This window comes from Seriola lalandi, unplaced genomic scaffold (genome assembly GCF_002814215.2).
Source record: "Seriola lalandi dorsalis isolate HSWRI2012SDOR001 ecotype SW California unplaced genomic scaffold, Sedor1 jcf7180002054655, whole genome shotgun sequence".
NCBI lineage: Eukaryota > Metazoa > Chordata > Actinopteri > Carangiformes > Carangidae > Seriola > Seriola lalandi.
The window spans coordinates 239798-264501 of NW_019525208.1; the positions used below are offsets into that span (position 1 = coordinate 239798).

Sequence of the window (24704 nt, forward strand, 5' to 3'; positions counted from 1 at the left end):
TGTGAGATGTGAGATGTGAGATGTGTGTTGTGAGATGTGTGTTGTGAGATGTGAGATGTGAGATGTGAGATGTGAGATGTGAGATGTGTGATGTGAGATGTGTGTTGTGAGATGTGAGATGTGAGATGTGAGATGTGAGATGTGAGATGTGTGATGTGAGATGTGAGATGTGAGATGTGTGTTGTGAGATGTGTGTTGTGAGATGTGAGATGTGAGATGTGAGATGTGAGATGTGTGTTGTGAGATGTGAGATGTGAGATGTGAGATGTGAGATGTAAGATGTGAGATGTGAGATGTGTGTTGTGAGATGTGAGATGTGAGATGTGAGATGTGAGATGTGAGATGTAAGATGTGAGATGTGAGATGTGAGATGTAAGATGTGAGATGTGAGATGTGTGTTGTGAGATGTAAGATGTAAGATGTGAGATGTAAGTTGTAAGATGTGAGATGTGAGATGTGAGATGTGAGATGTGAGATGTGAGATGTGAGATGTGAGATGTGAGATGTGAGATGTGAGATGTGTGTTGTGAGATGTGAGATGTGAGATGTTAGATGTGTGTTGTGAGATGTGAGATGTGAGATGTGTGTTGTGAGTTGTGAGATGTGAGATGTGAGATGTGAGATGTGAGATGTGAGATGTGTGTTGTGTGTTGTGAGATGTGAGATGTGTGTTGTGAGATGTGAGATGTGAGATGTGAGATGTGAGATGTGAGATGTGTGTTGTGTGTTGTGAGATGTGAGATGTGTGTTGTGAGATGTGAGATGTGAGATGTGAGATGTGTGTTGTGAGATGTGAGATGTGAGATGTAAGATGTGAGATGTCACAGACTCACGTCACAGACTTCCTTCTCTGGGATTCCTCGGAGGACGGCGTACAGCTCCAGGTGTTCTCTTCCTGTCAGCAGCTCGTTGATGGCGTCAAACTGAGGACAGTAGCCCATGTTCTGATGGACTTGATCGATCTCCCTCAGGATGCTACGGACACAGAGAGCACTTCAGAACAGGGACCACTGATCCAGATTTAAAAGCAGTCAGCTGTTACCATGGATACAATAAAAGTGACAGAAGTTACTGTGAAACAAACTAATTAATAATAATAAATTTGTTCCTTCACTTCATGCTCGAAAAGTCTTTAAAGCCAAATCACAAGAAGAGGTCGGAGACCGACCCTCCCTGTGTTTGTGGAGGACCTGCAGGGTCCCAGAGCCACAGGTTGAGAACCTAATTCAGCTGAAGAGATGAAGCAACACTCACTGTGTTTATTCTAATTATCTGAGCAGTTAATGAGCTTAACGAGAAACAAGTGAACTTATGGAACTGTGTGTGTGTGTGTGTGTGTGTGTGTGTGTGTGTGTGAGAGAGAGTGTGTGTGTTGTTCTCTTCATAATAATAATAATAAAACAAAGAGAACAAGGTAACAACAGAGTGAGAGTTTCATCAGGAGGACAAAATCTTTCAAAATAAAATCAATACAAACATAATGTTGAGTTAAAGGTGGATGTATGAGTCTTATTTTGGCGGTCCACCCTGTGTGTTGTGTTGAACATGATCACATTCAGTTACTGATTCAGGTCCAGACCAGAGTTCAGGTAAGAACCTGCTGTGACCTTTGACCTCACCTCTTCCCGGCCAGGAACGCCTCTCCGCTCGTCACCACCGTGTCTCCTGTCAGCATCTTAAAGGTCGTCGTCTTCCCAGCTCCGTTCACCCCGAGGAGTCCAAAACACTGAAACACACACACACACACACACACACACACACACACAAACAGTTACAGAGTTATTATTCATCAGCAGTTACTGTTTTTTTATTTAAAATGACTCAGCGGGTCATGTGATCAGTCATGTGATCAGTCTCACCTCTCCAGGTGGAATCCCGACACACAGTCGATCCACAGCAGGTTTCTGTTTCCTCTTGAACACCTGCGGGACACGACTCACTTTCAGCACCATCAACACACACACACACACACTCACTACTGCATCAAATGAGGATCAATCCACCGCTGAAAGTAGTCCCTAACAGATGCTTTATACTTCCTGCAGTTTGTTTTATAAAAACTCAGTGAGCAGCTGTTTCACTAAAATACTGAGGTGAGACCTGGACCCTGTGGTCCCGGGTCAGATCCTGTACCTTGGTGAGCTGTCGGAGCTCCAGGATGTCTCCGTGTCCGAGGCCGTTGACGATTCTCTGTCTCTCTCTGGCCACGTCCTCGTCCTCCTCGCCCAGTGCTCCCAGTTTTGTGAGTTTACTGACGGCCCTGCAGACAGAGAGGGACAAGCTGTTTGTCTTCATCACTGCAGATCTGTGAAACCTCCTGTTTTCATTCAGTTCATCTTCAGTTTGATCTGCTGCCCCCAGGTGGACAGAAGCATGTATGACAGCAGCTATAAACACTATAACAGCTCAGACTGCAGCAGGCAGGTAAATAATAAGGTGTGTGTGAGTGTGTGTGTGTGTGTGTGTGTCTGTGTTGATACCTGGGTTTGATGCAGAATCTGTACTGGATGAGGACAGTGATGATGAAGAACACTACTCCCTCCACAGCCATCGCGAACAGGTTCTTTCCCACCATGTCCCACTCCAGAGGAGAGCGGAACCTGTTCTCACCTGAGACAGTGTTATTCACACATCCATTAAATTACCATCAATGTCTATTCCAATCAAAGTCTTAATGAGTGTACAGGTAATAAAATACTGGAGTGATAAAGTATTACAGTGTTGTTAAAGGCCCACACTGCGTCTGTCTGTGTGTTACCGAATCTCTCCAGGGCGTCGGCCATCGCCTGGTTCTTCACCATGTCGATGAGTCCTCGCCCGAGACAGAAGTGAGGGAAGATGAGGAGGACGTTCTTCAGGATGTCGTTGATTCCTCCGATTTCCTGTGAAGAACACAACATTAAACCACGGCCGGAGGTTTGTTGTACAACCTCAGTGTGTCTCTGCGTGAACTCACATTGTTTCCAAACAGCTCCATGACGAAAGTGGAGATGCTGCCGTTGATGCCGATGAGGATGTTGACGCTGGTGAGGACGACGTACGCCGTGCTGGGGATCTTAAAGAAGAAGGAGGCTGGGTACATGAGAGGTGTGATGGACCAGCTGAAAATAAATCAACAAAATGTTTCTGTCAGAAAACATGAGAGAAAACCAAAAACCTGAACTATCCCTTTAAAATAATGACACTACATGTTCCTCATACAGCGTGTGGGTAATAATCTCATATCAAGATAGTACAGTGTAGTACAGTGTATTACTGTGTAGTACAGTGTAGTACACTGTAGTACAGTGTAGTACTGTGTAGTGCTGTGTAGTACACTGTAGTACAGTGTAGTACAGTGTAGTACAGTGTAGTACTGTGTAGTGCTGTGTAGTGCTGTGTAGTGCTGTGTAGTACAGTGTAATACAGTGTAGTACAGTGTAGTACAGTGTAGTACTGTGTAGTACTGTGTAGTACAGTGTAGTACTGTGTAGTACACTGTAGTACAGTGTAGTGCTGTGTAGTGCTGTGTAGTACTGTGTAGTACAGTGTAGTACTGTGTAGTGCTGTGTAGTACAGTGTAGTACAGTGTAGTACTGTGTAGTGCTGTGTAGTACTGTGTAGTACAGTGTAGTGCTGTGTAGTACAGTGTAGTACAGTGTAGTACAGTGTAATACAGTGTATTACTGTGTAGTACAGTGTAGTACAGTGTAGTACTGTGTAGTACAGTGTAGTACTGTGTAGTACTGTGTAGTACAGTGTAGTACAGTGTAGTACAGTGTAGTACTGTGTAGTGCTGTGTAGTACTGTGTAGTACTGTGTAGTACTGTGTAGTACTGTGTAGTACTGTGTAGTGCTGTGTAGTACTGTGTAGTACTGTGTAGTGCTGACCCGTAGAGCAGCAGCAGCAGGGCGAGGACCGGCAGGTTGGTGGAGGAGACGTAGGCTTTTTGTTGGAAACAGATGAAGATGAGGACGACCAGTGTTGCTGGTACGACATAGTTACACTGTAGAGACACAAACACACACATCAACACCAAACACACACTACAATACACACACTGACTGGGACGGTGCGCTTGTTTTGAGCCTCACCATGTCCCAGATGAAGTTGGCGACCCAGTAGAGCAGCGGCTGCACTCCGCTGATGAACTGCATGTGTTTGGCTTTACTGACTCTCTCCTGGATGAGGAAGACCACAAAGCTCGCAGGGACGAAGGACATGGCAAAGATCACACATATGGACACCAGGACGTCCACAGAGGTCGTCACCCTGGAGACGAGGACCAGCAGGAGTTAAATGTGTCAATGGTCAAAAAGATAAACAATAAAAGACTCCTGTAGACGCCTGACAGTCTATCAGTGAGTGGTGTCCAGGTGTCTCAGGTGTGTGTTGTCCGGGAGTGTGTACTCACAGTGCGACCTGGGACAGCTGCTCCTTGGTCAGGTTCAGAGGATGGTTGAAGGCACTGATGCCGTACTCTCTGGGGTCCTTGTCGTCAGGCAGGTTTGCTCTCAGGATGCCGTTGTTCATCACATTGATGAACGCTCCGATACTGTGCCAGCCTTTATTATTAAACCAGATCTGACAGAGAGAGTTCAACAGTCATCATTATTCATTCACTCCTCAAGGTTAACAAGTGAATCCAGACTGGAACATCTCAAAGACCAAAGATATAAACTTATCATGGAAACACTGATGAATATTGTTGTGATGAAACACAGGAGATATTTATCTGAAAGCAGCATTTCAAACCAGATTCTTTGTTTAGCTGAAGTAGATTCAACCTTTATTCTCCATAAACATTTCACTTTATGTTCAGGTTCAACAGACAGTTCTGACTTCAAACTCTGAGCTACAAGTTCAATTAATTGTTAATGAATTGACTCATCAGCGTTTCTGCTCTCCTTATAATTGGTTCTGTCCAATCAGCTGGAACTACAGACCCATAAAACCACTGTTTCTACAGTAGTAACGTGTCATACAGGTACGCTCTACACCTGTGCCGTACCTACAGGTGATGTGTTGTTATTGTATTTGTAATCAAAGTAAAATCAGCTGTTTCTCACCTTGACGTTGTTCTTCGTGTCCAGACCGTTAATGAAACCTGACAGACTGTCCAGGAATCGATCTGCAGCAGCTCCCTGCAGAAACAACGGCAGCAGGTTTCAGTCTCTTACCTTTATCATTCTGTTTATTATATGTGATATACTGATTGTATATGATATATTTCACATTATTTTCACTTGGACTGGTTCTTATCTGATGTCACTTCTTCACGCTGCCTCTCGTGTGTTTTGATTGGTTGTTGCGGTGACTCAGATGTGAAGTTGTTGTTTTGTGATGAATGTCTGAATAAACAGTTTCTACATGAATGAAGCTCAGAAGCTTCAGATCAACGTCTCTAACTGACCTTCTGTAACTCAAAGATCTTTCGGACTCTCTCGATGGCGTCATCAATCTCATTGGCTGGTGGGAGGACCTGAGTGCTCCTGGCGCCCAATGAGAAGCCTCCGTACCTGCAGAAAGAAAAACCCCTTTCAGAATATGAAAAACTGGAAAGGACTGACAGAGTTTATTATTAAAACTAAAACCAGACACTGACCTGAACTCATTCACCCAGACTTTGTTCTTCAAACTGTGGAAACAAACATTCAGAAACATTTACTTCTTGTTATGGAACTTGTCCAGGTGTGTTTTTACTCAGGTGAGCGTCTCACCTCTTGCCAATGATCTGAGCGTAGGTTTTCACCAGGTAGTCGGAGATGTTTCTTCCCGTAAGGTTCTGCAGAGTGTCGGTGGCGCTCAGGTTCATCTGCACAACAACAGTCACAGTTTATTCCAAACCCCACATTAATAAACAAAGGAGAATGATTTCATCATAAAAGTAAATCATAACAACATGTGAACAAGGTCAAGGCGTCTTTCATGAAAAGTCCAGTAACCAGTGAACCTCTGTTGTCTCTCAATATCAGTTCTTTGACCCTAAAATTCCCTCTAACTCTGAGTCCATGTCTCGCTCTTGTTCAGGGGCTCTGACCTCAGGGGGGGGCAGACCTCCGGCTCCAGCAGGACAGTCTGGCAGCATCTTCTTCTTGCCGTCACAGCTGCAGAAACATGGCGGGGACGGATCCTCCATGGTCCAGTTTCTGGAGCTGAACAGCTGCTGGACGCTTTCAGGGACATCAGGAATATGCCAGTCCTCGTCCCCCATGGTACAGGGAGCCTCTCTGAGGAGGGAGGGGGACAACGAGTGTCAGGACATGGAGCTGAAACATCTGTTCCAGTATTGGACCAATGACACATGTCTTACGGGATGGGATGTCCATCCATGCAGCGAGTCCCGAAGCCTGGAGCATCCATCAAAGCGTCTAATAACTTCTGCATATTGGCGTCTCCGGGAGCATCGTCGCTACAGGAGACAGAAACAGTCAGACCATGATGAACACATCAGGGTCATATCGTATGCGAACAATTAGTGACGGCGTGGGACAGTCTTTACCTGATGAATGTCACCTGGTCCTCGTACATCCAGGGCTGCAGCTCCAGACTGGGGTATTTTCCAAACGGGGGGACGATGAGACTGAAGACCAGAGCGATGCAGACGAACACAGCAGGAAGAACAATCTGAAAAATGAACAGGAACGAATTCACAGCAAATCCTAGAAAAGTTGGAGTAACATAAAAACCAGCAGAATCCACTGAGGAGCTCACCTGAGCGAAGAAACCTTTCCTGGAGCGCCTGGCGTTTAGAAACCGCTTCCACATCAGAGCCACAAACTGCTGCTTCTTCAGACTCCAGCCGCCGACCTGGTACGAGCCTTTACCATCAGTACAGTTCAACCAGTCCGTCTCCCTGCACTCTAAGAGGTCACCACAGGTCACATGATTAATCACATGATACTCCACAAAACAGTACAGGTGAAACAGTTATAACCATGAAAGTTAATCTGACCTGGCTGAGACAGAGCTGACCTTTGAACTGGTTCTGTCAGTGTGTGTGTCGGTGTGTGTGACAGTGTGTGTGTGTGTGTGTGTGTGTGTGACAGTGTGTGTCGTGTGTGTCAGCGTGTGTGTTCCAGTGTGTGTCGTGTGTGTGTCGGTGTGTATGACAGTGTGTGTGTCAGTGTGTGTTCCAGTGTGTGTTCCAGTGTGTGTGTCAGTTTGTGTCAGTGTGTGTGTCGGTGTGTGTATGTGTGTGTGAGACAGTGTGTTCTACTGTGTGTGTGTGTGTTTGTGTGTGTGTGTGTGTGTGACAGTGTGTGTCGGTGTGTGTCAGTGTGTGTGTTGGTGTGTGTCAATGTGTGTGACAGTGTCTGTCAGTGTGTGTGTCGGTGTGTGCGTCGGTGTGTGTGTCGGTGTGTGTCAGTGTGTGTGTCGGTGTGTGTGTCGGTGTGTGTCAGTGTGTGTGACAGTGTCTGTCAGTGTGTGTGTCGGTGTGTGTGTCGGTGTGTGTCAGTGTGTGTGACAGTGTCTGTCAGTGTGTGTGTCGGTGTGTGTGTCGGTGTGTGTCAGTGTGTACCTGGGTCTCCGTCAGACTCGTTGCAGTCGTTGTTGTCGTCCTCAGTTAAAGGTCTCAGGCAGCTCTGATGGTCTCCTCCACCGAAAGCATGAGTCCTCCTCCGCCTCCGAACAGGAAGTGTACCATCTGAACACACACCATAAAACCAATGGATGTAGTGAAGACTGATGTGTTGGGACACTCTTATTTTGAAATGACAGATAAGGTCAGAGGTTAAGTCCTCACCTGAGGGCACTTCAGTGTCGACTCCGTTATCTTCGGCCACTTTCAGGAAAATCTACAAAAACATATTCATTTAAATTCATTTGACCTTGTGACTTGAACTCTGGTTGTTACATCAGTGAGCTTGACTTTTGACCACCTAAATCCTATCAGTTTATCTTTGAGTCTTAGTGAATGCTTGTACCAGATTCAAACAAAGACTTTCAATGTTATTGAGATATCGTCTTCACGAGGACGTGACGGACGACCTGAAAACATGGTGGCTCTGCCAACAGCCACAGCCGGCGTGGAGGACTAAAAACATGTCCCACCTCCTCGAGTGTGGTGTCTGACACTCCGTAGCTGGAGATGCCAAGGTCGGGCAGCTTCACGTCCAGATCTTTGAACAGCTCCACAAAGGCTCCATCCTTAGCGGCGCGGTATGGCAGGACGTAGGTCAGCTCGTGTCCCAGGTCCTCCACCATGCGGGCGGCGGGGACGTGACGCAGGATCAGACTTGAGACCAGAGACACGTCCGGGGGCACAAAGGGGATGTCAGAGATGGACGCTGCAGGGCCGTTCTCTGAGGACAGACACAAGAGACACAGATCAGATCCACCCGAAGGTGAACGCATCAAACGCTCTGAAGGAACAAAGAGCTCACCGATGGTAGCAGCCTCACTTTCATGTTCACTGCCAAGTCCTGCGTCACTGCTGCTGACCGAGGCGCACTCCTCCTCCTGAAACACAAAGTACAGCACTGAAGGACCAGTACTACACAGAGTACAGTACTGAAGGACCAGTACTACACTGAGTACAGTACTGAAGGACCAGTACTACACAGAGTACACTACTGAAGGACCAGTACTACACTGAGTACAGTACTGAAGGCCTGGTACTACACAGAGTACACTACTGAAGGACCAGTACTACACTGAGTACAGTACTGAAGGCCTGGTACTACACAGAGTACAGTACTGAAGGACCGGTACTACACCGGGTACAGTACTGAAGGAGCAGTACTACACTGGGTACAGTACTGAAGGCCTGGTACTACACTGACTACAGTACTGAAGGACCGGTACTACACCGGGTACAGGTTTGAAGGAACGGTAATACACAGAGTACAGTACGGAAGGAGCAGTACTACACTGGGTACAGTACTGAAGGAGCAGTACTACACTGGGTACAGTACTGAAGGAGCAGTACTACACTGGGTTAGGGTTAACTGCTGAGACCTTCTTGGTGAAGGACACGGTGCTGGACGAGTTCCTGCAGGAGCTCAGTGATGGTTCTGGTTCTTTCTTCACCAGCGTCAGGTAATAGCCCGTCCCCAGCTGGTTCTTCAGGTACAGCGACGAGCCCACACAGCACAGCTTCCCATGAGAGATGATGGCGATCCGGTCCCCCAGGATGTCCGCCTCGTCCATGTGGTGAGTGGACAGGATGATGGTCCGACCTGATGGGAGACAGGATGTTCAGATCAAGTCCAGCTGGAGAATATAACCAGCTGATTAAAACAGACGAATCGGAAAGACTCACCCTGTCGATAATTCAGTAGGAGGTCCCAGATCCCTCTGCGGGCGTAAGGGTCGACGCCAGCCGTGGGCTCGTCCAGGATCACGACCTTTGACCCGCCAACAAAGGCCAGAGCCACAGACAGTTTCCTCTGCATGCCCCCAGACAGAGTGCTGGTCCTGGACGTGCGTTTGTGCGGCAGCCCGGTGTCCTGCAGGATCTGCTCGATCTCACCTTTCACCTGCTCCTCCGACAGGCCTTTGAGCCGAGCGTAGAACCAGATGTGCTCCTCCACCGTCAGCCTGCAGGGGTGCCACAACACGAACATGGTCACATGATAAACAGGATGAAACCTTTTTCCACCTCTGGTGCAGAGAAACAGACCGAGGACAGTCGTGGTGCAGGACTCACATGCTGAAGAGCACGTTGTGCTGTGGACAGACTCCCAGACTCTGTCTGATGGTGCTCAGCTCCGTCCGGATGTCTCTGCCCAGGATGTAGGCGGTGCCAGAGGTGGGAGGGAACAGACCAGTCAGGATGGACCTGCAGGGACCGGACATGACAAGACTACTTAGATACAGCAAACTGGATCTGGGTCAAAATCTATGTCTGTACCTCTACAGGTAAACTGTACCTGTACCTGTTAGTAACCTTGTATGTGTATCTGTTTTTGTGCTTGTATCAGTACTTGATCTGTACTTGTTGATTCTGGTTGATACTGGTCTATCTCGACTCAGATGGTTCTGGTTTTTACAGCTCTGTATCTGTGTTTGTGTTAGACCTGGTTGTATTGGACTCACATGGTGGTTGTTTTCCCAGCTCCGTTGTGTCCCAGGAAGGAGGTGATCTGTCCCTCATAGAAGCCAAGCGTCAGTCCGTCCACTGCCAGTTTCTTACCGTGACGGTAAACTTTCACCAGGTTCTCGATGTAGACGCCGGGCTCCAGGTGAGCCGGCTCCTCCTCCATACATACAGCTGTAAAACAAGGTAGAGATACACCTCACTGCTCTGTATTTGTCTGTATTTATATTTTTTCCCTGTGTTGTTTGTGCAGCTGTGTAGGACCACACTGTGGCCACTCTGTGTCACTGCAGTCTCACCTCCTGAGTTTCCTCTCCGGGTCAGAGGGACTTTGTTGGACTTTCCGTCCTTTTCTCCGAACCAGTAGGACTTGGTGAAGGGGAAGTACCAGGGGCGAGGGATCCCGTACTGACCTGAGGAGACACAGCTGATTAATTTACTTCTGTCTAATGATCAGAGTCTCTGTGTTAAGATTTCATCACGTCTCAAAAGACACTTGATGCTTTTGTATCTTTGCTTCAGCTTCGAACTACCTACAGCTACAGGTTCAGGTTCAGACCAGTTTCATCGGTCTGACTGTTCAACTGTAACAATGATGATGTCAGCTCTCACCTGGAAACACGGCCTCTATGTACCAGGTGAGGACTCCATACAGGAAGGAGTCGAAGTACATGAGGATGATGGCGGTGCGGAGGCTGAAGTCATCCTCCTCCAGAGGACTCGACACTAGGTTCTTCCACTGGATTCCCACTCCCTGCTCCTCGAACAGAGCGAAGTACTCACAGCCGAACCCGAACGCCACCGGAGAAAGGAGGCTCTGCAGGAGAGGAGGTCATGTGACTCACTCTGTCCAATCACAACACAGCGTCATAACAACCATCAACAAACTTACGGCGAACACTTTGGCTCCGAAGCCGATGTAGTCCTGCCAGGCGACGCAGAGCACGTAGGGGAGGTAGAGGGTGAAGTAAATGATCCCTCCGCAGGCCGCCGCTAGGTTAGCTCGGGCAAATGCCGTGCTGATGAGGAAGCATTGCATGATGGTCACCACGGCAAAGGATCCCAGGAAGAGGAAGACCACACCAGGGTCACTGTAGGGCAGCAGGTTCCCCTTCTGTACCAGAGACCACAGAGTCACCATCAGACCATGAACATGAACATGAACTGATGAAGACCTGACGATGTCTATGTCCTCACCTTGAGCAGCAGCACCAATAGACCAGCACTGATCAGCAGAGGAATCAGGCTGCTGATGAACCAGCTGAACCACAGGATCCCGTTATCTAGTCCCATGATCCTCATGGTCTCCTTCAGCCGCGCCTCTTTCTCATACACCACGCTCTTCAGGATGATCGCCACCGAGTACATCCAGGCCAGAGTCATGAAGAGAGGCATGGAGCGGCTCATCACCCGCAGGAAGCTGAGACAGAGGACAGATTAGAGAGAGAGGACAGGAGGACAGGTATAAGACAGAGTCACAGAGGACACGAGGACAACTGGATCAGGAGAACGTTCTCACATGTCGTCTACGTAGCAGGGGTATGGCATCTGCTGGATGTAGACTCCTGTCTTCTCCTTGGTGCCGGTGACCGCTCTGATGATGCCTTGCTCAATAACGTCCTGCAGGTATGAGAATCCACCCCAGATGTACCGCATGTCCTCAAAGGGGTCGGCACGAGGACCAGGGTCCCAGTACCTGAAGAGGAGGAGACAGTTAAAGTTAGTTTAGACAACACAGAACAAACTTTACACTGTGAACGTCAGATCTGAATCTGACGTCTAATCAGTCAATATAAATATAATCAGGGACGTTAAATTACCACCAGACCAGCAGATGTTCCAGACCACATGGAGTCAAAATGCACCAAAAGCCAAAACTTAAAACACCCACAATAGAGCTCGTCCTGTTACTGACCAATCATCAACCTCCAGACTGAAACATGAAAAATCAACAGTGAAGAACCAGAAGCTGCAGTTCCTCAAACGACCACTAGAGTCTGGCTCCAACAGTGAGTCAGTCCCCATAGACTCCCATGTTAAAATGTTCAACTTTACAGCAGAAATAAACATGTTTACAGCCTGGTACAAAAACTGTTTTGGTCTCTAGAGATAATTTCTTCCTTCGTGACACCTGTTTATATAACTCACCTGTTTACATCTTATTAAGTACTAAAGTTATGGAGAAATGAGGGTGTGGCCTCTTTGAGTGACAGGTGGGAGAGCGTATGCTCATCACAAGCCAGAGAGCCACAAGAGTCTCAGCTCCACCCATGCCCCTCCTCTTTGACCATATTTGGATTAGCTGGGAGTTAGGGGTGGAGTAAGACACTGCCAAGATGGCGACAGTGGAGCAGCTCACTCTGAGCTTCAGAGAGCTGTGGACTGTGTACAGTCTGTGGTGTGGACTCAGGTTTCAGCTGTAAAATATTGAACTTTTCCTTTAAATTCAAAGGAATAAAACATTGAATGTTTGTTTTTGACGTCGTGAGGACCTGCTGTCTGGGAGTCCCCACAACGACTCTATACAAACACACCTCTTACCTCGCTGCTGTTTTTATTGGAGTAATTTCGGGGTCATGAAGGTTGTTCCCACAATTCAGGGAGAGGAACACTTTCATTTGTGTGTGTGTGTGTGTGTGTGTGTGTGTGTGTGTGTGTGTGTGTGTGTGTGTGTGTGTCCTCACGCGTCTTTGATCTTATTGGTCCTTTCTACGTTGTCGATGTCCATACGGATCTTGTAGTTGAGTTTGGATGGAAGCTCCGTGGCGTTGGGGGCGATGTCCGGGAACACAATTCCCGCCCAGAACTTCCTGTCCTCCAGCAGCACCATGGACTGGTTGACCAGTCGCTCCTCACTGGAGACTGGCTCCAGTTTGTCCAGGTTCACACACTAACACACACACACACACACACACACACACACACACACAGGGAGGTCAGGTCATGTGATCTTCACAAACAACAACAACAACAACAACATGTCCATCATGCTTTGAACATCAGGCCGAATGAACAACGATTAAAAAACGGGCCAACGAGATGAAGAACAACAAAGTCATCCTCTCTTTGAAACCATCGTCCATTGTGTTTTTACAGACACAGTCTGTGTCAGTCTGAGACCGTGGGAACAGGAAGCAGGAAGTGGACTTAAGTTTAATGTTAGAAACTGAACATCATAAACGTCATGATGTCGAGGGCATGTGATTTCAGTTGACTGACCTCCATGAAGCGGGAGATGCTCATGATGGCCTGGTCAGTCTCATTGAACACCTCCCTCCAGGTGACGGTGCTGCCCGGCAGCCGCGGGTCGTCCACCTTCTTAGACAGGAAGTTGGAGACGTCGGCCACGGTCCAGTCGGTGTCGGACAGCTGGGCGTGGAAGAAGGTGGCAGTGACATTGTTCTTCAGCAGAGTCTGGAACACAAACAGAAGGACTTCATTTATCCCCTGAAGAAGAACCAGCTCAGCAGGAACTGTCCAAAACTGTTGTCATGACGACAGCAGTCAGTGGTTCGGGTGATTTTGCTGCTTTTCTTTATTTTTAATAAACTGAACGTCTTTGTGTGACTGATTGATTAAAAACAAGCACTTTGAACGCATCACGTTGGACTGTGAGAAATTATTATTACTGTATTTTTAAACTATTCATTAAGAAAACAATCAGCGGATTAATCCTCATCCAACACATTTCATCTGATCTTTGTTAATGTTTTATTTTATTTTAATCAGTTTCAGTCTTTTTTAATTTGTTTTTTGTTTAGAACTTTATGTTTATTATTATAATTATTATTATTATTATTATTATTATTGTCACTGGTGTATTTAGAGTCACATCAACACCAGATTCCTCCACCAGGTGTCAGTAACACTTCCACTCATTGGACAGGTCACAAATAAAAAGGTAAAGAGTGATGAAGGGTGAGTCAGAGCAGGTGAAGAAGAAGCAGAAGAAGGACAGGTGAGGTGGTGGGCGGAGGCTGGTTACCCGGATCAGGTCCATCTGCTGACTGTTCTCCATGAAGTTCCAGACTTTGGGTCTCATCTCCTCCCACATTCCTCCCAGGTCCCTGAACACACCGAGCTCCTGGAAGGTCCGGTTCACCTGAACGCAACATAGACACAGATCACATACAGGTGAGACCAACTCCTCCCCCTGCAGGAAGCCAGGAGACAGGAAGTGATGCCATACCTCGTGGATGACCCTCTGTGTGGCGGGGTTGTGGGGGGTGTACAGGATCTTCCCCATCAGCAGAGGCTTCAGAGCCTGCCAGATCATCCTGGACATTGGGTTAGAGTCCATGTTCTTCACCAGGCTGTTACAGTACGGAGCTGCAACACAACAAACAAACAGGTAAACAAACAGACAGATTAACGAACAGATAAATAAACTGACAAAGAAACAGAGAAATAAACAGATAAACAAACAAAAAACCCCAGGTGAACCCTGGTTGAGTTTGCAGCAGCAGACTCTCTGAACCGTCAAGTTAGTCAGTCTGGTGGGCAGCTCTAAATGCTACAATACCCATGAGCCTCAGCTGCCCCCCCCCCCACTCACTGGAGGAGTTGTCGTACAGTGACGTGGGCTCGTCCTCGCTGCTGTTGTGGTTTCCGAACAGAGCCTTGTAGTTGCTGTCCTCGTACCAGTTCAGGGACTTGATCTGCAGACCGCCGCCCTCAGGGTGACCACACACGATCCTGGAGACCGCCTGGTACATGGTGCTGGGTGACGATGTGGCGTTCTGCGTCAGGAAGATGATCTCATTCCTCAGGTCGATCCAGCTCTTCATACCAGCCAACTGGAGACCAGAGACCAGAGACAGGGTCTGGTTAGACTTGGACCAGGTCTGACAGGGTGTTACTGATGGTTTTAGGTGGTCTCAGTGTTGCCATAGTTACTGTGTTTCTGGATCAGTGACAAACCTCAGGTGTCCTGTCTACAACCATCTCAGACCTGCAGTGACCAGTTACCAGCTGGTTAAATCAACTTCTCAAACTCAAACTTGAAACTAAACGACTGTCGACACTTAAACGTCTTTAAACTTTTCAAATTAAAACAGCAGCTCTGAGATTTGGTCTTTCCAGTTTAAACCTGCACTGACTGTTCTCAGCAGAAACAACACTGACATGTCGTCACCATACGTTGAGTTTATGATCAAACAGCTGATCATCTCCACCTCCAGCAGCTGCACAGCAACATGATGATTCATGTGGAGTCAGTGTCGCCTGATGAGTCTCTGAGACCAGCAGAGACCAGCGAACAAAGACACAGACTGCAGGTCAAAGTTTTAATGAAGTAAACAGAAATCAGTCGTCGTGTGAATCACGGTTCAGAATAAATCGGACCTCTGCTCTGAGAAAGAATCGCTGACAGTGAACTGAGGTCTGTCATGACTTCCTGTTGATGCTCTGACTCACTTTAAACCAGAGTCCAACATTTAACATCTATATTTCTGTCTGAAATTAGTCTGAAACATTATCATTAAACACAAGACTGTTTCTCAACATGCTGCTTTTTGATGTGATTAAACTAATTAATACATAAATATATATAAACATCAAATTAAGAACGGACATTTTCTTTATCTTCACGTCTTATTAAACATCTTTTATTAAAAGTAAAACTGCTGCATCAAATTTAATTCATTCAAATTAAACATTTAAGTATCAAACTTTATTTACTTTGACCATCAGATTAAAACCTCGTATCTCCACTTTGTGATCTCACATCAGTTGATGCGGAGAAGAAAAGTAAAAAAAAAAAACCCCAAAAACTTGAACTTGTTTTTTTCTGATGCTGGAGGTGAATCAACAGAACATCAGCTGACAGACGCAGAGACAGTAAAGTAGAGCTGAGGTCCAGACGGAGGATTGTTGTTGTTTCCTCTCAGAGGAAGAGCTGGAGGTTACTGCAGGTCGACACGTTTCTGAGACTTCAGCAGAAGTGAAACCGTCACAACTCATCCGAGGCAAAGGAGAATTATTTAAAGGAACATTAGGCTCTTATTTTGGTAGGTTTAAATACAGAGTCAGGTTTACTGATCAGTGTTTCTCCTCCACTCGTCTCATCAGGTGTAAAATATCACAGACTCTTCTATCTATAAACTCTAGCAGCTGCCAGACGTCTCACCAGCACCAGAAGAAGAGAGAACATTGCTCCATTTTAGCGTCTCTTCACTGGCTTCAGGTAAACTTTAGATTTGAAGCCTTTTAAAGCTCCGGACTCACACCTGAGAACACCTCAGACTTAGTGACCCCACATTAGCCGAGTCACAACCTGAGGTCCTCAGCCAGAGCTCTGTTAGTCTGTCCAGGACTGAGGGGGACCAGGTCTCTGTTCAGACCCCAACATCAGACCAGCGAACTTCTTTTAAAGACGTATTTTATAGGTCTGCTTTCTATGGGCTTTAATCTATTATCATATTAAGTCCTGCTCCTGTTTCTGATCAATTCATTTAATCATTAAAACCTTTACACTGTTTTACTTCACATTTACATTGACTCTCATTGTTTGTTTATTGGGTTTGTGTGCGTGTTCAAATGAACATCAGTTTCTACTTCACTTGATTATTGATTATTAGATCTCCACTGATTCACTGAGCAGAGCGTCACTGATCTAAACTGAAGAAATCATTGTTCAATAAAAAACACTGACGTTTGTTTCTTTCACTGTAGAAATGAATGTGGACTCAGAACGGAGGCTGTTAAGGAACGGACTCTCGAGACTCTGAAACCGGTCAGAGTTAAAGAAGCTGTTTATTTGTTTGGATCGTCTCCCTCAGGTGTTTGTTCCCCTCAGGTGAGAGGACAGGTTTCTGTCACGCCCACCTGCTGGGACATACGAGCTTTTCACACGACACTGACGGGCAAACAGATCTGTCTATCTAACTCTCTAAACTGTGTCATAATTAATGAATGAATTCATGAGTTATGGAGTTATTCACATGTTTAGTGAGGTCACAGTGACCTCTGACCTCTGACCTCAAGAATCAGTTAGTCAAAGTGAAGGGGTGTCGACGGTGTGGAGAAATAAAAACGCCTCAGCTCTGACGTTTTTTCTTCTTCATGTGATGAAACAAAAAAAACTCATAAACTCAAACCAGACACTTCCTCTCTAACAGGAATTTCAAAGTAAAGCTCAGAATCTGGAAGTTCTAGAAAAACTATTTGGTCACAAAATGTTTTTTAAACTGTTTTTTTTTTTTACAACGTCCTGATTATTACAGGATTATTAATTTACTTCATTACATAAGACACACACACACACACACACACACACACACACACACACACACACACGTTCCTGACTCAGCATCCATATAAACCAAACAAAACACAGCAGTCACATGTTTTCAATTTGACCCAGTGTGTGTGTGTGTGTGTGTGTGTGTGTGTGTGTGTGTGTGTGTGTGTGTGTGTGTGTGTGTGTGTGAGATAACCTCAGGGTGAAAAAATAAAATGGGTCAGTCTGACTGAACTTTATCACACTGTTCTCATCAAGTCTCAGTCTACGGCAGCTCACAGTCTGTCCCCAGTGTCTCCAGTCTGTCTCCAGTCCGTCCCCAGTGTCTCCAGTCTGTCCCATCCTGTCATATACAGTATGTATCATCATATAAACTGTATATGATGATACATACTGTCTGTAAGTCGTGGTCATGTGACATCCACCTCGGCCTCTAACAGCTCTGTGCAGCTGCAGCGTCTCAGCAGGTTTCCTCTTCAGTCCTCAGGGCAGGACTCAGAACAGAACCAGGACGAGGACCAGGACCAGGACGGCCGCTGGGAGCCTGTTGTTTGTTCAGACTGGTGTTTTGTGCAGCTCTGAGGACTGTGAAGAGAAACCTGCTGAGACGAGTGAGACTTTGTTCAGCTGGGAGCTCGTCTGTCTCAGCTCCAGGACGACGTCTTTTATCTGGACACAAAGACTCTGAGACTCTCAGAGCTGCCAAGTTAAACCCAGTGGCCCCAGTCTGATGTGGACTGGACTGGAGGACACGTCTCTGACTCTGCCGTCAGCTGATCAGGTGTGTTTCTCACCTCGACTGCCAGTGAACCCAGACTGTCCAGGAGGTTGTTGGTTGCCCTGGCAACCTGTCTGACGGCCTCAGGGTCTGTCTTCACGTCCCCCTGAGACACAAAGAGACAAAAGCAGCTTCAGGTAAATCTTCAGTCACAGTGAAATGACAAAGCAGCTGATTGGCTCATAAACAGAATCAATTAAAGGATCAAACAGTTTCTCCTCGTCATGAATTAATAAAGTTTTATATGAAATTAAATGTTACACTTTAGTATTAATATTTATTTTGGCCCTAAAAGAGTTTAAAAGTTATTAACGTAAGTGACTCATCCTCTTGTCAAATAGTGATCCTGCATCAATGTATGAAAACTGTTATAACTTGTTTATTTATGATTTATAATGTGCTAACAACTGAGTTAATAACCTGATCATAAACCATCTATAAATCCTTTATAATGGAAGTCTTATTGAGAAGAGCTTTGATCAGCTGATCTGAGAACAGAAACCACAGAGGACAGGACAGAGACATTTCTGAACCTGGACCTGATCCAATGATAACCTGTAATTCATTGTAATTGTGTTTGACCTTTGACCTCACACTAAAACACACTGAGCTGAAGCAGGTGTGTGTGTGGTCAGCTGATCCTCTTCTGACTATTTCTCTGTGAATGAGGGACGTTAGAGTTTCTGTCTCTGTTGCCGTGGAAATGTTCAGTCAGTCTCAGTTTCACACAGTCAGTCACAGCTCGTAGATTTCTGCACAAAAGACTCAGAGTCTTTAAACCTGTCTCCAGGCGACGAAAACTGAGACTGTACAGAGAGGAGACAGGCCGAGACACGCCTCCCACACACACACACACACACACACACACACACACACACACACACACCTGAAGAGAGGTGGAGACACACCTCTAACACTGTTTCACTGCAGTTTGTTCCTTGTTTGTTTGTTGTGTTACGTTTGTAACTTCTTCACTCAAAGGTCACTTACTGAATTTTCTGAGTTTCTCACAGAATCTTATGGTCTTCATGTGTTAGCACTGACACAGCTGAAAGCTCAGGGAAAAGAGCAGGTAAGGGGACTTCGAATCATGATCATGTGACCTCTGCTGTTCATTTAAACTAATAATTAATAATCAACAATCAGCTGTTTATTAATCAACATAAACAAAAACAAACTATCAGTCTGTCGTTTCTTCTGTGATTTTATTCATGTTTCTCACTCTGTTCTCGTGTGGTCCAATCACGGCTCAGCCATGTGATCGGTGAGTTCTTACCCTGACGGGTTTCAGGAAGTCCAGGTTGTTCAGGAAGTGGTCCTCGGCCTGGTTCAGCCAGGTGGGCGGAGCCTGACAGATCACTTCCTGTACCAGCATCGACACCTGAGGGTCCGAGATCGTCACAAAGTCCTGCAGACTCCGCTGGCCCCCCTTCCTGGGACACATGTCCCTCAGGTGGACCCCAAAACCTCTGAGGAGGACCTGACACACAGAGACAAAGACAGAGATCAGAGACACAGACAGAGACACAGACAGACACAGACAGAGACAGAGAGAAAAAGACACAGACAGAGACACAGACAGAGAAAAAGACACAGACAGAGACAAAGACATAGACAGACACACAGACAGAGACAGACACAGACAGAGTCAGACACACAGACACAGACAGAGAGCAGAGACAGAGACACAGACACAGACACGGACAGAGAAAAAGAGGCAGACAGAGACACAGACAGACACGGATAGAGACACAGACAGAGACACAGACACAGACACGGATAGAGACACAGACAGAGGCACAGACACACACACGGACAGAGACAGAGACACAAACACAGACACGGACAGAGACACAGACACAGACACAGACAGAGACAGACACAGACACAGACAGAGGCAAAGACACACACACGGACACAGACAGAGACACAGACACGGACAGAGACACAGACACAGACACGGACAGAGACAGAGGCACAGACACGGACAGAGACAGAGACACACACACGGACAGAGACAGAGACACAAACACAGACACGGACAGAGACACAGACACGGACAGAGACAGAGACACAGACAGAGGCACAGACACACACACGGACAGAGACAGAGACACAGACACAGACACGGACAGAGACAGAGACAGAGACACAGACACAGACACGGACAGAGAGCAGAGACAGACACAGACACGGACAGAGACACAGACAGAGACAGACACAGACAGAGAAAAAGACACAGACAGAGACACAGACACAGATACGGACGGAGACACAGACAGAGACAGAGACGCAGACACAGACACGGACAGAGGCAGAGACAGAGACACAGACAGAGACAGAGAGCAGAGACACAGACAGAGACAGAGAATAAAGACACAGACAGAGACGCAGACACAGATACGGACGGAGACAGCAGAGACGCAGACACAGACACAGACAGAAGCAGATACACAGACACAGACAGAGCGCAGAGACACAGACAGAGACAGAGGCAGAGACACAGACACAGACACAGAGCAGAGACACAGACAGAGAGCAGAGACACAGACAGAGACACAGACACAGACAAAGAGCAGAGACACAGACAGAGACAGAGACACAGACAGAGGCAGATACAGAGAGCAGAGACACAGACAGAGAGAGAGACAGAGACACAGACAGAGACACAGACAGAGGCAGAGACACAGACACAGACAGAGACACAGACAGAGAGCAGAGACACAGACAGAGACACAGACAGAGACACAGACAGAGAGCAGAGACAGAGACACAGACAGAGAGCAGAGACACAGACAGAGAGCAGAGACACAGACAGAGACAGAGGCAGAGACACAGACAGAGACAGAGAGCAGAGACACAGACACAGACAGAGGCAGAGACAGACACAGACACAGACAGAGGCAGAGACACAGACAGAGACAGAGGCAGAGACACAGACACAGACAGAGACAGAGAGCAGAGACACAGACACAGACAGAGGTAGAGACAGACACAGACAGAGACACAGACAGAGACAGAGGCAGAGACACAGAAAGAGGCAGAGACACAGACAGAGACACAGACAGAGAGCAGAGACACAGACACAGACAGAGGTAGAGACAGACACAGACAGAGGCAGAGACACAGACAGAGACAGAGACAGAGGCAGAGACACAGACACAGACAGAGGCAGAGACAGACACAGAGACAGACACAGACAGAGGCAGAGACACAGACAGAGACAGAGACGCAGACACAGATACGGAAGGAGACAGAGACAGAGACGCAGACACAGACACAGACAGAGGCAGAGACACAGACACAGACAGAGAGCAGAGACACAGACAGAGACAGAGGCAGAGACACAGACAGAAGCAGATAGCAGAGACACAGACAGAGCGCAGAGACACAGACAGAGACAGAGAGCAGAGACACAGACAGAGAGCAGAGACAGAGACACAGACAGAGAGCAGAGACACAGACAGAGACACAGACAGAGACAAAGAGCAGAGACACAGACAGAGACAGAGACACAGACAGAGGCAGAGACAGAGAGCAGAGACACAGACAGAGACGGAGACAGAGACACAGACAGAGGCAGAGACACAGACAGAGACAGAGGCAGAGACACAGACAGAGACACAGACAGAGAGCAGAGACACAGACAGAGACACAGACAGAGACACAGACACAGACAGAGAGCAGAGACAGAGACACAGACAGAGGCAGAGACAGAGAGCAGAGACACAGACAGAGAGCAGAGACACGGAGCAGAGACACAGACAGAGAGCAGAGACACAGACAGAGACAGAGGCAGAGACACAGACAGAGACAGAGAGCAGAGACACAGACAGAGGCAGAGACAGACACAGACAGAGGCAGAGACACAGACAGAGACAGAGCGCAGAGACACAGACAGAGAGCAGAGACACAGACACAGACAGAGACAGAGAGCAGAGACACAGACAGAGACAGAGGCAGAGACACAGACAGAGACACAGACACAGACAGAGGCAGAGACACAGACAGAGAGCAGAGACACAGACAGAGAGCAGACACACAGACACAGACAGAGGCAGAGACAGACACAGACAGAGGCAGAGACACAGACAGAGACAGAGGCAGAGACACAGACACAGACAGAGGCAGAGACAGACACAGAGACAGAGACAGACACAGACAGAGGCAGAGACACAGACAGAGGCAGAGACACAGACAGAGGCAGAGACAGAGAGCAGAGACACAGACAGAGACACAGATAGAGACAGAGACACAGACACAGACAGAGGCAGAGACAGAGACACAGACAGAGACAGAGGCAGAGAGCAGAGACACAGACAGAGACAGAGGCAGAGACAGAGGCAGAGACACAGACACAGACAGAGACAGAGGCAGAGACACAGACACAGACAGAAGCAGAGAGCAGAGACACAGACAGAGACAGAGAGCAGAGACACAGACAGAGACAGAGAGCAGAGACACAGACAGAGACAGAGAGCAGAGACAGAGACACAGACAGAGACAGAGAGCAGAGACACAGACAGAGACACAGACACAGACAGAGACAAAGAGCAGAGACACAGACAGAGGCAGAGACAAAGAGCAGAGACACAGACAGAGACAGAGACACAGACAGAGGCAGAGACACAGACAGAGGCAGAGACACAGACACAGACAGAGACAGAGAGCAGAGACACAGACAGAGACACAGACAGAGAGCAGAGACAGAGACACAGACAGAGGCAGAGACAGAGAGCAGAGACACAGACAGAGACAGAGACAGAGGCAGAGACACAGACAGAGACACAGACACAGACAGAGAGCAGAGACAGAGGCAGAGACACAGACACAGACACAGACAGAGAGCAGAGACAGAGGCAGAGACAAAGACACAGACAGAGACAGAGGCAGAGACACAGACACAGACAGAGACAGAGAGCAGAGACAGAGGCAGAGACAAAGACACAGACAGAGGCAGAGACACAGACACAGACAGAGGCAGAGACAGAGGCAGAGACAAAGACACAGACAGAGGCAGAGACACAGACACAGACAGAGGCAGAGACAGAGGCAGAGACACAGACAGAGACAGAGGCAGAGGCAGAGACACAGGCAGAGACAGTGGACGGCAGGTTCAAAGGTCAGATTCATCAGAAGTTTTCTTTCATGTTTTCTTGTCTTTTTTCTTCTCAGCTGATTTTTATCTTTTATTCATTTTCTCTGTTTGGTCTTTTCATGAATGAATGTTCCCCTCATGCTGAGCTCACACTGAGCATGTGCGGCTCCTCCTCACCTTCTCCAGGTCGACGTTGGCCTCTCTGATCTGCTGGACGCCATGTTCGGGGAAGGAGGCGTTCCTCCGCAGGAACTCAGACAAAGTCTCATTGTCTCTCAGGAAATGTCTCAACTTGAAGCCTGTGGGACAAAGACACAGTCAGAGACCCGAGTCCTAACAGAAACCTGATCCCCCTCAGTCCTCCTCCTCCTCCGGCAGGTCACTAAGTGTTACCAGGTGTTACTGTAGTGACTCTTTACAAGCAGCAGCCAGTGATGATCACGACTCTTTGCCCTGGGTGTTGCCTCTCAGGCTACACCGGGACTACCTGAAGTTATATCAGCAGCCTGCGAAGACCTGAGGACGACCTGTGAGGACGACCTGAGGACGACCTGAGGACGACCTGTGAGGATGTCCTTTGAGGACAACCTGAGGATGACCTGAGGATGACCTTTGAGGACGACCTGAGGATGACCTGAGGACGACCTTTGAGGACGACCTGAGGACGACCTGTGAGGACGACCTGAGGACGACCTGTGAGGACGACCTGTGAGGACTAGAGGACGACCTGTGAGGATGACCTGTGAGGATGACCTGTGAGGACAACCTGAGGACGACCTGTGAGGACGACCTGTGAGGACGACCTGTGAGGACGACCTGTGAGGACTAGAGGACGACCTGTGAGGATGACCTGTGAGGACAACCTGAGGACGACCTGTGAGGACGACCTGTGAGGACGACCTGTGAGGACTAGAGGACGACCTGAGGACGACCTGTGAGGACGACCTGCAGTCACAGCTCAGGGCAGTAAAGTCTCTACATTCCTCAGTCAAACTTCCTGTCAGTGTTCTCACTAACTGACCTGCAGCTAGAACCAGAATAGGAACCTTCAGAACCTTCATGTGACCCGCCCACCAGCCAGACATGGCGTTTTCCTCCATCATCCAGTGAGTTACAGGACGGTCACCGTCTACTTCCTGCTTCCACAGGTGAGCAACGACCACAGGTGATAGTCTGTTTCCGCCTCTGGCACAGCTTCTGATAATGTTCAACATCACTAGAACTGTTTCCTGTTGTGACTTCATGTGTTCTCCTCTTGTTTGTTTGGTTGTTGATTGTTTGTGTGACCATGAACCACAACAACAGTTCCTCCAGTGTCTTCTTGGCCTGCCAGGTCTGATTTCACCATATAAGGCATGTTGGGGGCGTGTGTATGTAAATGAGCAGGTGAGGTGTGTTTACTCTCTCTCGACATGTCATCACACGTCCTGAGGACAAAGTTTCCACTGACAGAAAAACCTGCAGCAGACCTGATATTTACATTTTCTGTAGACAGAAAATGTTCTTCCTCAACATGCCCCCCTCCCCCTCCCCCTCCCCCTCTTTTCTTCTGTACAGGTAAAGCCT

At 47.6% G+C, this 24704-nt stretch overlaps 1 protein-coding gene across 2 annotated transcripts in view; it reads right to left on the bottom strand.

Annotated features, from left to right (window-relative positions):
• Positions 1 to 24704, bottom strand: part of LOC111665601 (phospholipid-transporting ATPase ABCA1-like) — a 45677-nt gene that overhangs the window by 4518 nt on the left and 16455 nt on the right. The window contains exons 6-44 of one of the 2 annotated variants that reach the window (XM_023420665.2): positions 23316 to 23437; positions 19317 to 19520; positions 18057 to 18146; positions 14578 to 14818; positions 14212 to 14351; positions 14008 to 14124; positions 13242 to 13436; positions 12707 to 12912; positions 11542 to 11718; positions 11220 to 11442; positions 10915 to 11136; positions 10635 to 10839; positions 10322 to 10435; positions 10022 to 10196; positions 9633 to 9764; positions 9246 to 9523; positions 8942 to 9162; positions 8386 to 8443; positions 8036 to 8286; positions 7728 to 7779; positions 7503 to 7628; positions 6695 to 6843; positions 6483 to 6607; positions 6294 to 6392; positions 6021 to 6210; positions 5701 to 5795; positions 5586 to 5618; positions 5394 to 5499; positions 5050 to 5124; positions 4395 to 4564; positions 4075 to 4252; positions 3871 to 3986; positions 2957 to 3101; positions 2759 to 2882; positions 2481 to 2610; positions 2134 to 2260; positions 1860 to 1922; positions 1620 to 1726; positions 834 to 975 (exon numbers count right to left, since the gene is read on the bottom strand). In XM_023420665.2, coding sequence (XP_023276433.1) covers positions 834 to 975; positions 1620 to 1726; positions 1860 to 1922; positions 2134 to 2260; positions 2481 to 2610; positions 2759 to 2882; positions 2957 to 3101; positions 3871 to 3986; positions 4075 to 4252; positions 4395 to 4564; positions 5050 to 5124; positions 5394 to 5499; positions 5586 to 5618; positions 5701 to 5795; positions 6021 to 6210; positions 6294 to 6392; positions 6483 to 6607; positions 6695 to 6843; positions 7503 to 7628; positions 7728 to 7779; positions 8036 to 8286; positions 8386 to 8443; positions 8942 to 9162; positions 9246 to 9523; positions 9633 to 9764; positions 10022 to 10196; positions 10322 to 10435; positions 10635 to 10839; positions 10915 to 11136; positions 11220 to 11442; positions 11542 to 11718; positions 12707 to 12912; positions 13242 to 13436; positions 14008 to 14124; positions 14212 to 14351; positions 14578 to 14818; positions 18057 to 18146; positions 19317 to 19520; positions 23316 to 23437 — 5723 coding nt within the window. Of the gene's footprint in view, positions 1 to 833; positions 976 to 1619; positions 1727 to 1859; positions 1923 to 2133; positions 2261 to 2480; positions 2611 to 2758; positions 2883 to 2956; positions 3102 to 3870; positions 3987 to 4074; positions 4253 to 4394; positions 4565 to 5049; positions 5125 to 5393; positions 5500 to 5585; positions 5619 to 5700; positions 5796 to 6020; positions 6211 to 6293; positions 6393 to 6482; positions 6608 to 6694; positions 6844 to 7502; positions 7629 to 7727; positions 7780 to 8035; positions 8287 to 8367; positions 8444 to 8941; positions 9163 to 9245; positions 9524 to 9632; positions 9765 to 10021; positions 10197 to 10321; positions 10436 to 10634; positions 10840 to 10914; positions 11137 to 11219; positions 11443 to 11541; positions 11719 to 12706; positions 12913 to 13241; positions 13437 to 14007; positions 14125 to 14211; positions 14352 to 14577; positions 14819 to 18056; positions 18147 to 19316; positions 19521 to 23315; positions 23438 to 24704 lie in introns of both variants that reach the window. The other variant, XM_023420664.2, reaches the window with a different exon arrangement.